Below are 13232 nucleotides of genomic sequence, written 5' to 3' on the forward strand. Positions count from 1 at the left end.
CCTCCAACTGAGAACACTGGATCAGACAGTGGATCCTGTCTGCAGCCTGTGCAGGGATAGGTGTCGTGGTCTTTAGGCAAACGGTGACAAGAAAAGAGACTGCACAGGGTTCCAGTGAAGCACGAGCAGACTTGCACAACCATGTTGCAGAAGTTGCTTTATTTGCCTTGCTCTACCTGATTCTCAAAGATAAATGAGGGTGAGGCTCCAGCTCAGGGTATACAGTGGCCCTGGCGTGCAGGGAAACCACAGTGCCACCCCTTTACAACTTGCTTGCACAGGCCCTCTGCTGAACCCTTTGTCAGAAAATGCCTAGCTGATCCCTAGACCTCTCCACTTCTAGGGCTGTTCACTGTAGAGAATTTTTCTCTATGTTTATCTACATGTTGTGCAATTAAGCCTCTTCTTTCTGGTGACCAGTGACATGACCCAAGGGGATGGCATGAAGTTGTGTTGGGGGTTTAAGTTGAATATTAGAAAAAGGTTTTTTGCCTATAGGGTGGTTGGGCACTTGAACAGGCTCCCCAAGGCAGTGGTCACAGCACCAGACTGACAGAATTCAGGAAGGGTTTGGGCAATGCTCTCAGGCACAGGGTGTGACTCTTGGGGCTGCCCTGTGCAGGGCCAGGAGTTGGACTTTGATGCAGGTCGCTTCCAGTAGAGTGTGACTCTTGGGGCTGCCCTGTGCAGGGCCAGGAGCTGGACTTTGATGCAGGTCGCTTCCAGGCAGGATAGCCTGTAATTCTAGGAAAATATGATGCATAATTCCTTTATTGTTTTTTTATCTCACTTTATCCAACGGAACGTGATGCAGTAATATCCCCTCTCCAGTGATTTATTAACCTCAGCAGATTCAGTGAAATGTGTGTCAGAGGCTGAAGACAAAGAACATCCTGGAGGCGTTCATGGCTGGTGAGCCTGCACACACAAGTTAGAAGCAGTGGGCAAAGGCCTGTTCTGGCAACCCCAGGTTATCTTCACTTGGGGACCGTAACTTGGGCAAATGTTACGAAACACTGACCATGCTCAGCAGATTGTAGCCATAGCTACAGTTTCTGCCTACAAGGCACTTGTAGGGGAAAGTGGTTCTTTGCTGCCACTTCACAGGCAGCACAGCTTGCTTCCCACTCCTTACTCCTGCCAGGGCTGAGAAACCTTGCACTGCTTGCTTGCCTCAAGCAGTGCATGATGTTGACTCCAGGTGAAGAGAGCTAGTGCTTTCTGAAACAGTGTTTTTGTAATGAAAAATTAGTTCTGCACTAAACCTGGCTCTATTTAACAGGAGACTATTTTAACCACAGCTCAAGTGACCTAGCTCTTTAGAGAAAAAAAAAAAGCTTTTAATAGCAGTTATACATCACAGATTTTACTGACAAATAATAAAGTGCATACTGGCTTTAGCTAAAACTTAGGTGTTTTTAAAAATAGGTTACTTCTTCCTTATCTACCATGCTGATTTTTAATCTTACCAAGGTACCTTTCTTTCTTTCAGACAGTGAACTTAGCTGTTAAGAAAAATAAACCTTCTGGAGGGTGTTTAAATTGAAAATCCAGCATTTCTTCCTACTGTGTGATAGCAATTTCCAAGTTACCCTCTTATGAGTAATTTCTGAAGAAGTTAGTAGCACAAAAGCTCTGGGACACACATGTTAGTAGAAGATAGGAAAAAAAGAACAACATTTTTGCAGTCACACCCTACACAGTATAGAAGCTTGACTGCTCCCTTTGTGTTTTTCCACCTGCACATTTGAGGATGTCCAAAAGATTAGGTATACAAAATACAAAACCTTGCAAGTTTTCATTATTATTGAAGCACAGAGATTGAGCAGAGCTAGCTGGCAGGGCAGGTTGTGCCCTTCAAAAAGTTTAGGGATCATATCTGAAGATTATACAAATGTGCATGACACGGCAATGGAGCTGAATTAAGCACATACAGGATGACGGCCAGGTTTGTGAGAACATGAACAAAGACATCCAGAAATAAACACCTTTCCAAACACACACAGGAAATAAATCAACTGCTCACAGGACAATGCCTTATTCATTTTAGTAAGCTGAAGAAATGCTAAAGGTGAAAGGTGCAAATTAGCTTGTGGGTTTAGAGCAAGTATTAGAAGAATTTGAAGGGGAAAATAATATCCAAGGAGAGTACTCAATTAAGCATGAACACCCCTTTTTAAAATAATGCCTTTTCTTCATTTTAGGTCTTATCATAGCCAAACAAGGCAAACGAGAAATTAAAAAGCACACCTTACAGTACTTGAAGTAAAAATGCAGCAAAAGGGAATAAATATGAATCAAACATTTGATTATTTGGCTTTAGGACTGTCAGTAGTAGACACTGTTGTTCCAGCTAACAAAGCCACCTTCTTGAAAGAGAGACAGTTAAGGTACACATTTCAAAGATGGGACAAACTTTATTCAGCTTTAGATTTGGAAGTCACAATGAAGTCCATCTCTGCTTTTCAAAATAACTTATGATAAGAAGAATGTGTGCTTACTGATAGCTTGTTTTAAAACCCTCCTGCAGAACAAATAGATACTTTACAATAATATGAACTGATACCAATAATGATACAGTGAACCTGTGATCTTCAGTGTGATCTACAGCACAGCCTGAGCAATAAAAAATTCTGTTTAAATCAGAGGAACACTGAACTCTTCAAACTTCCCTGACCTTATCCTCAATCTCTAAGGATTTTAGGAATGCCACATGCTGCACTCCTGCAGCTGGCAGTCACATTGCCCCAAGACTGCCCTGAGTGCATGTGCCTTGTCATGGGCACAGGATTTTGGAATAACCATCAGTGTGGATCCCCTTGGACAGCTACACCCCTGTGCAGTGTGCCAGTGTGCACTGCAAAACCCACCATCGTTGTCAACTCTGTGACCAGAAGCCTCTGAGATGGGGCAGTTCAGAGAGGCTCTTTTCTACTCAGATGCTCTTCTGCACAGTCGTGTCTCAAATTAAACACTACTGCTCTACAAGCAAACATAGGGTCAGTGAGCATATGGGACATGTGGAAGCCAAAGCAAAGGCGGATTGACCTGAATCCAGGGAATGGAGGCTCTATAAGCAAACATAGGGTCAGTGAGCATATGGGACATGTGGAAGCCCTGAATCCAGGGAATGGACAAGAAGGGGGAAAGTACAGTAACATGTAGCAGTACAGTGTTTGGGAAATTGTCACAACATGGATGCAGATAAACACTGCTGAGGTTCCTGACTTCAGAAATCTGAACCAAGACTTGAGGCTTGGTGGGAAGGGAACAAAACAACAGGATTACTTATGGCATCTTGCTGTGACCTCCCACTGCATGCAACTAAAAGCAAGTTTTCCCATTTCAGTGAGAAGGTTTTACTTTCTGCCATATCCCCTTCCTATTTTCTGTTTCTTTCTTTTCAGATTCCTTGAGCCATACCTTCTTGCGTTCTTAATGCTTTCCTACACAGGTTTAAAGATCTCTGGATGTAGTCTGCTGCCCAGCATTGCTGAGCAATAGTTCTGGCAGTACCTGAAACTTTACAAAGCTTAGTGATGAAAGTCAGAGCTTTCTTAAGCTCAGCAAGGACGCCTGGTGGTGAAACAGGGATCCTGTTATTCTAGAGCTTCTGTGCAGATTGTTTTTTAATGTTCTGTTCTTTAACATCATGGCCTGGGAACAAATCACATCGGAGGTCTCTAAGTCTTGGCTAGACAAGCAGGTCAGAGCTGATCTCCCCTGAGGACAGCAGGGTGAAGCAGAGAACTTCTCAGTGTGTTTTCCCACAGTTTCATTAACTTCATACAGCTAAAGCTGGTTCAAAGAAAGTTCTTTCTGTAAGAAGTGCCTAAAGCACTCTATGTAAATATTGATTACTGTTATCAGAAACAAATTCCTTGTCATTTCTTATTATAAAACAGATTTATCTCTGCTTCAGGTGTAATGCATTAGTAGGCCATGCCTGAAATATGCAAGTGACCATCTTGAAAATATTGAGAGCAGTCAGGTCTGTAGATTGAAAATGAGGAATAAATGTGCTTTCTTAAGTAGCATGCCACAAGCTAGAACACCTGAGTGTCAAACAAGGCTATAACTTGTACACAATATGTAAACCCAAAATGAAAAACAATTAAAAGTCCTCATCCTCACAGTGAAGAATTTCTTCCTAATATCTAACCTAAACCCACCCTCTGTCAGTTAAAAGCCCCTCTCCAGCTTTCCTGTCGGCCCCCTTTAGGTACTGGAAGGTGCTGTAAGGTCTCCCCAGAGCCTTTTCTTCTCCTGGGCTGAGCAGCCCCAGCTCTCCCAGCCTGCCTGCAGGAGAAGTGCTCCAGCACTCTGAGCACCTTCATGGCCTCCTCTGGACTTGCTCAAACAGGTCCATGGGCTTCATATGTCGTGAGCCCCAGCTCTGGCCACAGCAGCAGGAGGATCACCTCCCTTGAGCTGCTGGCCACACTTCTTTATGATGGGGGACAGGAAGACCCCAGTGTGTGGGTCAGACAAGCAACATGGATGAACAGGCAGCAGCCACTGAGCTGTTGTGACAGCCTTAGAATAGCAACACACCCCAGACCATGTTTTCCTTCTATTTGTCCATAGACAGGTAAGCTTCAGATTTACACAGCTGGATTTAGAAACACCTGTATGTGTGTGGGTGTGTGTATCCAATTTCACTGGTAAAGTTGTAAAGCTGTGTTTTAAGTTGCACAACAGTTCTGTAAGATGCTTTGGAACCCTTTCAGCATGTCTCTAAAAGTCCCCAGTTTGTCTGAACCGTCTGCTCCTATACTCTCAAGCCTGAGTAAATGAGGCCCAGAAATGAAATGGTCTTAAGGGAACCTTGGACAGACTGAGGAGTCTTAGATCAGGTTTAATAGGTGCTACATGCAGTAACATGAGGTTCTCTCAGCTGTAAAGGTGTAATTCCTTGAAATTTTACACATTTCAGTTAGAGAATGAGTGTAATACATGCTGGGTACACTTACGCTGCCTTTTCTGTTACAGAAATAAAACCCACAATGCTTTTATGAAAAGGCTGATCTAGTTTTTGCAACAAAGCAATCACAGTTTTGTAAAGCCTAAGAAAAGCCCCATGGAACTTCAGCAACAAACCACAATCCATCCTTTTAACAGAAGAAACTTTTCTCTTGGCCTTTTGGAAAGTGTAGAGAGAGGTGCACTAAGTGTGTCAGTGATAACCAGTTGGGTGCCAAGCCTTTACAGACCATAGGGACCCACTTGCAGTCTCCACTTGAAAGCAGTAACAACGAAGGGAACAAGAAAAATGGGCACAAGGCAAATCATACCTGAATCAGCCCTCTGACTGCAGCTCAGCAGAGAGGCACACTTAGGATGCCATGACCTCAAGCTCTTCAGGCATGAGAAACCTGTGTGAGAGCTGCACTTATTCAGGCACTGCAGCTACCTGGCTACTCCCTGGAGAAAAAGGGATAGGCAGGCTCTCAGGGCTGAAGCAAAGCCTCAATTCCAAGATGTCCACTTCACTACTCTGCCACAGCACTGAAGTCAGTTGATGAATCAGAATCAGAACATCCAGCCAAGACTAAGATTATGACTTTTTTTTTTAAAGGAAAAATATTTGACAGACAATACAATACATACAGGATCCTGTGATTACACAGTAATACTGAATCTGAGTGACCTGTAAGGAAGAGTTCCTCTCTCCTGGTGTTGTTCTGAGGCTGTGTGACAAATTTTGCTGAGAATACAAAGAAATAATCAAAAGAGATTGAGTCATCTCAATGTGCACCATGTGCCCACCAAGGCACGTGATTTGCACCTGTGCTAACACCTACCCCTCTCAAGCTCAAGTATAAAGCACTGGCTTAACCCTACATTCATACTTTACCTACTGACCCCAGCTAACTAAACACAATATATAAATCAGGCAGTTCAGTTGCTCGTGATTGTCTGTTGAGATGCTCAGGAAAATCAGAATTTTTGTTTTGAGTGTTCATGCACACTTTGCAGCAGGCACTAGTGGTACAGGTTTTGGTACCAAAGGAGCACTTGTCATTCATTGCTTTGAAGAAAACTTTTAAACAGAAATGGAGACAAGACTGCATACATTAAAATATTAACTGCTAATGTTCTTGGCATTTACACCCAACTTGATATGTATAAAAAATAACATAAAAAAAATTAAATTAAACAGCTTCCCTGGGAAAAAATAAATGCTGCATTAATTTCTTCTTTTCCCCCCCTCTTTTTAAAAAGCTATTATATTGAAGTTCTAAAAGGGTAAAAACCTGCATTTAACTTAACCCTTCATGCACAGAAACAGCTCTGGGACTACCAAGCACCGAGACAATTCAGCATTACAAGGGCAGCAGGTGGTCTGTGAAGTAAAACTACTTCATGTCCCAGTTTTATTCCATGAACTGCATTTCTTGTCCTTCCCATCATCCAATTCTGAAGCCTAGTTGCTGTCCGAGTCATTGTCTTCATCTTCTTTTCCAGACAGAGCATGTTTGGATGAATCATTGGCGTCTCCCAAAGGAACAGCCCCTTTCCTCTGTGGCAGGACACTGAAAAAGGCCTCCTTCCAGTCTCTCTTCTCCAGGTATGCAAGGATGATCTCAAACACTGCAACATCAGAAAAGCCCATCAGGTCTTTTACAGGGAGGTAAGTGAATTGCTGATAGCAACACACCCCCAAATCCATCTTTACAGAGGTTTATGTGCATTCTCTTGTGGCATCTTCAGAGCAGAGCTGATGAAAAGCAGGCAGGAACAGACACTGCAGTTCTGCCACTACTGCAGCCTGAAGCCAAGCACACCCCGAGTCTCCAGCTGCATGACAGCATTTCTCTCAGGGACTGAGACAAATACTTCAGTCTCACCAGTGCCTTCTGTACAGGCACTGATGCTTTCACATGTTTGACAGGAATCCTGCTGTGAATGCACTTTAATAAAGGTTTTGACCCCTGCTATAATTAGCTCTTCCTTTCTATATAAAGCAACAGTGAAAGATCCAATTTTAGAAACATGTAACATCTTACAAATACATAAGGTTTGATAATTTTTAAGTCCATTGCCATACTATATTTTCCTCCATGCTTAAATAATCTTTATTATCATGCAAATGCCAGCCTCATTAATATGGCACTTTCAGAAAATAAAGTTATCATTGAGCAATGTGTTACATAAAAAAATAAACTTGAAATAAAGCAAGGTAAGATAAGCTAAAGAATGTGCAGTGGGGCACAATAAAGACTTTGAAACCATGTCAAAAAATTCCATGAAGGTCTGAGTAGGCTCCATTTTCCATGTATTTTTGTATAACACTGAAAGACAATCTAATAATAAAGCTGAAAGTTTTAAAGGAGCAGGATTCAAGGCTTGGTTAAGCAATTGAATACTTCAATCAGAACCAGGAAATCAGGTAAAAATACAGTTATGAAAGTTCAGTAGTTGGAGTACTGCTGATACCAACTGAGGAAAGTCTACAGGTACTGAGGCAGTTACTGCTGAACGAAGCTGTTGAAAGAGGTGAAAACATCACAAACATTCATCCTCCCTTGGCATAAAATGTGTACCCTACAATCAAATACAAAGTTGGATAGTTTCCAACATTTCACTCACTTATACAGTAAACCTGGAAACAAGACCAGGATGGTAAGAAAGCCACAAGTAATCCTCAGACAAGCCACCAGGATACAATGTGCACTTCTAAATGGCTAAGACACCGTCATTTACATTTAACCATATCTATAATATTTAACGGTCAGGACAATTAGTGTATTCTGAAGGCAACTAAATTCAACAAATATCAACATAATAAAACAAGGTTTAGGCATCTGCACTACAGTGCAGAGGGTTTGAACAGTGACTATTACAGGTATATTTTAAAATAATGTAATTATTTTATGATTTAGAACTTACCATGATTGACAGCTAACACTTTCCGACTGTTCATTTTGACAAAGTTTCCAAGTGGGAGCTGTGCATGACCAATTCCCTGCTCTACAGCTTTTCTGTAAGTAATTCCCTGGAGAAAAGAGACCAAAACAAGTGGATTGAGAATTACTGTTTCAGATCGGCCCATACAGATTCACTACAAGTATCATTTTCTGGCAAGAGTTTTGCCTGGGCTGCCACGATGTTGCTTTAGAAGTTGATTACAAAAAGAAACTTAACCCGATTGGACAGCACCTTCCTCAAGGGCTACTACCTCTGGAAAACTCACTACTTTCTATATATGTCACGCTGTGACCTGTGGTCAAAAGGATTGTAAATGAAACCTGTTCATGCAGCTGCAGCTCTAGAACCATCAGCTGTTGCCTGTTATAAAGGTGAGCTTATGTTAAAGTACAAAGTTATTCAGGTTGTAGTCACTTGGTATTTTTTCAGAGGAAGAGTGAAGGATAAGAAAACTCTGGAACACAAGTCACTGCTGCCACTACAAGTGTTTTTCACATTTCTTCAACATTGTTTGAATTCTTTTTTGAAGAAGACTTCTCATTGTCAATTATGTTCGTTTACACATGAACAGCAATAATGCCAAATAAGGTGCCAAAAAAAAAGCTGCAAAGAAACAGACCCACAGTTTACCTTGTGGTGATTGTGATCCACCAGTCCTCCAATCACATAGGCTTTCTTCTCATCAAGCTCTCTGAGAACATCTGGGGAATCTGAGGTAAGATATACTAGGTCTTCTTTCTTCATTAGCTCACTATAGTGCTCTGTTCTAATTTGGATATCCTCAAAAAAAGGTAGTTAAAAGAAGTTACATTCAACTGATGAATTGCTAGCCAAGCTTTAAAGAACCAAGATGGAACTGGCAAAATAAATCCAACAGTATGTGGTCATTCCACATTCCTCCTTCATGTTCAAATACATAGCACAGTGCAGATTGATTTTCTGTGAAAACAATCCAGTCCCTAGAGCACTGACTTGTAAAAATAAGCAAGAAATTTTCTGAAACCCCAAAAGAATTTTACAAATCCTTAAGTTCTTATGATTCCCTTCAAACGTTGCCACATTTCTCCTATGGATTTAAGTAATTTTCAAGTCCATTAAGAAAAGTGAACCCAGAAGCAAAGGCTTAGCTAACATTAATTGTTCAGTAAGAGAAATTTATGCTAAGCTCTCAAGAAGCAGCTATTGCACAAGAACTGCTGGAAACAGGACTGCTTTTATTTGTTCTAAGTGCTCTTCCTCTGAAGTTGTTGGAATAGTGGCTTAACAGTGAGACACAAGGAAAACCAACCTGAGCTTAACCATAAGAGAAGCTACTTCTCTCCAGAACACTTCAGTGCTGAGAAGCAATGTGATGAAAGTGGAAGTGCACACCAGAGAATCACATCCCAACTGGTAAGTCTTATCTTGGACAGGGATAAAAGAGCACTGTCAAGACAGACAACTGCTGGAACTGCCTAAATCAAGGAGTCCTGCTTAATCAAGAATGGAATTTGTTCAATAAAAACAAGTGAAAATGGATCTGTTTGTAGTTTTTCAAGCAAAATTCAAATCTAGATTCAAGAGAAGCAGTCTTTGGCTTATTAAAGTTAAATCAATTAAAAGGACAAAAAGCTACATTTTTTCAAATATACTATTGCTCACATGTAGTACAAAAGCCCATGTAGAAAAAAATTGTGTTCTTCACAACTAACAATATAGTTAATTATAATCAAGATTTTAACTTTTTACAGAAATACTCAATTATTCACCTTCCAATTCACCCATCCTTTGTCATTTTCGTTCATGTTGGTCTTCAACTGTCCCCCATGGCTGGTCAAGTAAAACTTCAAACAGAACAAACAAGAGGTACAAAATACAGAAATGTCAATTTACCACAATCTGTTTCCTCTCTTTCTACTCTTAACTACTAGCTAGAACACTTAATATTTTTAGATGGAAGCAGTACTAGGACCATATTCATATAGATAGTGATACGTTTAAAAGACAAATTCCGACTTAGAGTGACTTTTTTAAAAATCTGCCACAGCTATAGCCAAGAGTATCAACAGCCTCTCACTGGCACACCTGGATCTTTTCATCTGCATGCACAAACTGTTCCATATATAGGAGTGTCTTTATAACATGTGGGTGTTACAACAGCAGTAATTTTCTTATGAAAGAGGCAGCTTAAATATTTTATTTTCCTGCTACAGTTCTCATGTTTGGTACTTGGCAACAGTCAGTGTTCAGTTTGTTCAAACTTACCTGCACAGGATGAAATGCTTTGCGGTTTTCTGCGTAACATCTCTGAATCTGCTTGTGAAGCTTCTTAACATCCTGTACACAACACAGTTTGTTTTTATTTAGTCCTTCATACAGACCATCACAAAATGCTTTATCATGAGCCAGTCAGAAGCTAAAGAGAGAAAAAGGAAGCTTTTAACTGGCTAAAGTGACTACTCAGAGAGTATGGGCAGAGAAAAAACACCCATTGTGAAGGGATTTTGCTGACAAGGAGACACACACCTCTTCCACACAGGTGTGCTTAGACACCTCTATGCATGTGCATGATTTACATTATTCTAGGGAAAAAAAATTACAGGGATTCAATTAACATACAAAATTAATCTGAGGAATCAAGCAGGTTTATCATTGTGACAACACTTGGTCTGAACCCATGGGAAAATCCTGACAACATACAATCTATATTTGAGAAAATTAAATATACCTAGTTAATCTGGAGTTCCTTTTACCTTTAACACCATCAGGTCATCAAAGCTGCAGTCCACGATGAGGCGAAGTGTGCTAGGAACAACTTCCCTGCGCATGCACTTTCTGGCATTCCCCTCACTACTGGAATCCAATTTTGACTGACGTTCTAGTTTTCTCTTCTGGCGTTTTTCTTTTCGTTTCTGCCTAAGTAAACAAACAAATCAATCCTCAAAAAGTGCTGCCAAGTCTGCTGAGGTACTGTGTTATGCACACAAATGCAGACTTCTGGGACCAAAGCAGTTGTCCTGTGACTGTGATAGTTTAAACTCAGCCTGTTGCCTGCATTTGTGCCACACTGAGACCAGCACAAAAAAGCCCCCACCTTTGTGAAGTTATGTAAATACCTACAAAGACAGACATCTGACACAAATTCAATTTACTCAACTAACTCAATACTGGGAGTCTCATGGATTTAAAGGTGCTCTAAGTCTCCTAACAGAACTAGCCAAAAAGTGGTTAGTTCCCACATGAGCAGCAATCACAGCATCAGGATCAGAATGAGGAAGACAATTCACATCCTGTTTCACTGAACAGTTTTTCAAAAAGCTTCTGAAGAAATTGTTCCATCCTCCTGTCCTCCTGATAGGAGCAGGCAGTTGGGAGATCAAATTTCAGAGACAGCAACAACCACTCTCTTGGGAAGTAGCACCTGGCAGTCAGTGGGATAAGAATAAACCACCATCAGTGCATTTGCAGATACACTTTCTCTCAACACAACAAAACAGAAGCTCCATATAAGTCAGTGTCAGTTGTAGCACAGCACTTCATGTGTCAAATGTAGCTGCTTTTATTCAGTGTCTTTGTAGGAATCTCAAGTCTGACAGCATCAGGAAAAGAGGAACAAGGCCACAAGTTCTGTCTCCCTCCTGACAAATGAACAACATGCACGTTTGAATCCCTCCTAACATCCTCCTGAAGCCGAGGAACAATTCCAGCATGAGGAGGGGATGCTTACCTCTACAGCCTCCTCAAGTGCAGACGAAGTAGCCTGGGGCTACTGCTTTAAACCTGGTGTGGGAGAAAACTGGTTCAACTGCCTTGATTTGATGAAGCAATTCACAAGCACATTCTGCTGGCACGTCGTTATTATTAGCACTAAATATTACATGGGAACCATGGGAAGCTGCTTTGCAAACCATACCTCCGTAGATCTTTCTGTTCTTCCCACTGCTTCTGCTTCAACAGCTTCTTCCTTTGCCTCTTGGACATGGACTCAAGGCATTCTTCCTTGCCTGGGCCTGCCTCCAGTCTCTCTACTGGATTGTCAATTGACTTTGCCTTTCCTTCCACATCAGTAGCTTCAGGGAGTGGGGTATTTTCCATTGGCACCTCTGCACTGTCTGTGGGTCACTCAGATGACATTAGCTTTTGGCTGGATTTTCTGACGTGTTTCTCAACACATGCTGGATATTTCATTAAAATCAAGTCTTCTGCTCACCAATTCTCTAGGAAACAAAGTGATATGAGTGTCATTAACAAGATGCTCAACTAGAACAAACACCACTCAACACCTACTATAAGTCTGAATAAAAAATAAGAGAAGGCCTTTTTTGTTTGTTTAAAGCCTCTGCAAATAGTAACATAAAACATTCTAGAAAGGTTATAACCTGTATTCTGAGAGTCTAAAATTCTGCTGGCTAGATCTGCAGGTAGTGAATAGTTTCTGATTAAAAACTTTGCAAAAGAACAACAGCATAAAATTAGAGAATCAGAGACAATCAAATGTAATAGAAAAAAAAAAGCACTAGCAGTATACACACTAGTGTACACAAATACAAAAAATTCAAGATGTATCTTGCAATAGAGCTACAGCAGCATATTACAGAAATGTAATTTTAAAGTGACTAAAGCCATTTGGGGAGAAAAAAAAGCAGTGTGAACGAGCTGTACTCCTTCAAAATTTATTTTTATTTCTCCTGAAAACAGAAGGCACTGGACAGTAACAGACACTGGCCACTGTCAGTAGACAAACACAGCAAGTAAAAGGATGAACAATTGTTATTCAGCAAAACGCTCTCGGTTCAAACCAAGTACAATTATAACCACTCCTTTCCAATGGCAATTTTCTGCACTAGCAGCTCCTCTGTGCTCGACACCCACACAATTCCCCAAGGACAACTTCACGGAGAGCACTGCATCTCCAACAGGCAGGAAACAGCAACCCGCGGCTTCCTGCAGCGGCACCAGAGACAGGAACCTCACGGCACAGCAGAAACCCAGCGCGGGTTTTGCTGCCACATCCCGGTTTCCCTGTCTGAGGGCGTTCACACACCGAGCCCGGCGTGCGCGTATACACACACACACATATATTGTATATATATATATATATGTACACACGCACGCACACGTGTATCTGCACAGGGACACGCCGTACGGCCCTCATGACTGCCGAGGGCCGGCGGCAGCTCCCGCAGGGCCGTGTCCCGCCGGCGGCAGTGCCGGGCGCGGAGCGGGCCCCGCTGAGGGCCCCTGGGGGCCGCCATGTTCCCCCCCGCCCCCCAGGGGCCGCAACGTACCCGCGAGCCGCCCCGCGCGGGCGGCGGCGTGAG

At 41.9% G+C, this 13232-nt stretch overlaps 1 protein-coding gene across 4 annotated transcripts; it reads right to left on the reverse strand.

Moving 5' to 3' along the window:
• Positions 1-3077: 3077 nt before the first annotated feature.
• Positions 3078-13232, reverse strand: TRMT10A (tRNA methyltransferase 10A). 4 transcript variants are annotated; one of them, XM_039710621.1, is made up of 8 exons: positions 13200-13232; positions 11825-12128; positions 10665-10827; positions 10177-10248; positions 9681-9755; positions 8563-8712; positions 7894-7999; positions 3078-6594 (listed from the first exon to the last, which is right to left on the reverse strand). In XM_039710621.1, exons 2-8 carry the CDS (start codon positions 12004-12006, stop codon positions 6428-6430), a joined length of 915 nt encoding a protein of 304 aa, XP_039566555.1. In that variant the 5' UTR covers positions 12007-12128; positions 13200-13232; the 3' UTR covers positions 3078-6427. The 4 variants fall into 4 exon arrangements, with proteins under 4 accessions (XP_039566555.1, XP_039566554.1, XP_039566556.1 ...); XM_039710620.1 differs by lacking the exon at positions 13200-13232 and adding an exon at positions 13029-13175; XM_039710622.1 differs by lacking the exon at positions 13200-13232 and adding an exon at positions 13025-13175.

The sequence above is a fragment of the Passer montanus genome, unplaced genomic scaffold, assembly GCF_014805655.1.
Source record: "Passer montanus isolate IOZ18808 unplaced genomic scaffold, ASM1480565v1 scaffold23, whole genome shotgun sequence".
In the NCBI taxonomy this organism is placed as follows: Eukaryota; Metazoa; Chordata; class Aves; order Passeriformes; family Passeridae; genus Passer; species Passer montanus.

What these genes read in the sequence shown, in the direction of transcription:
- TRMT10A (XM_039710621.1), bottom strand. Translation starts at nt 12,006, where the DNA reads ATGGAAAATACCCCACTCCCTGAAGCTACTGATGTGGAAGGAAAGGCA. An exon ending in GAACAGAAAGATCTACGGAG is followed by an intron (nt 10,828 to 11,824) that starts GTATGGTTTGCA and finishes TTGTTTACTTAG; the next exon opens with GCAGAAACGAAAAGAAAAAC. An exon ending in AAGGATGGGTGAATTGGAAG is followed by an intron (nt 8,713 to 9,680) that starts GTGAATAATTGA and finishes CCTTTTTTTGAG; the next exon opens with GATATCCAAATTAGAACAGA.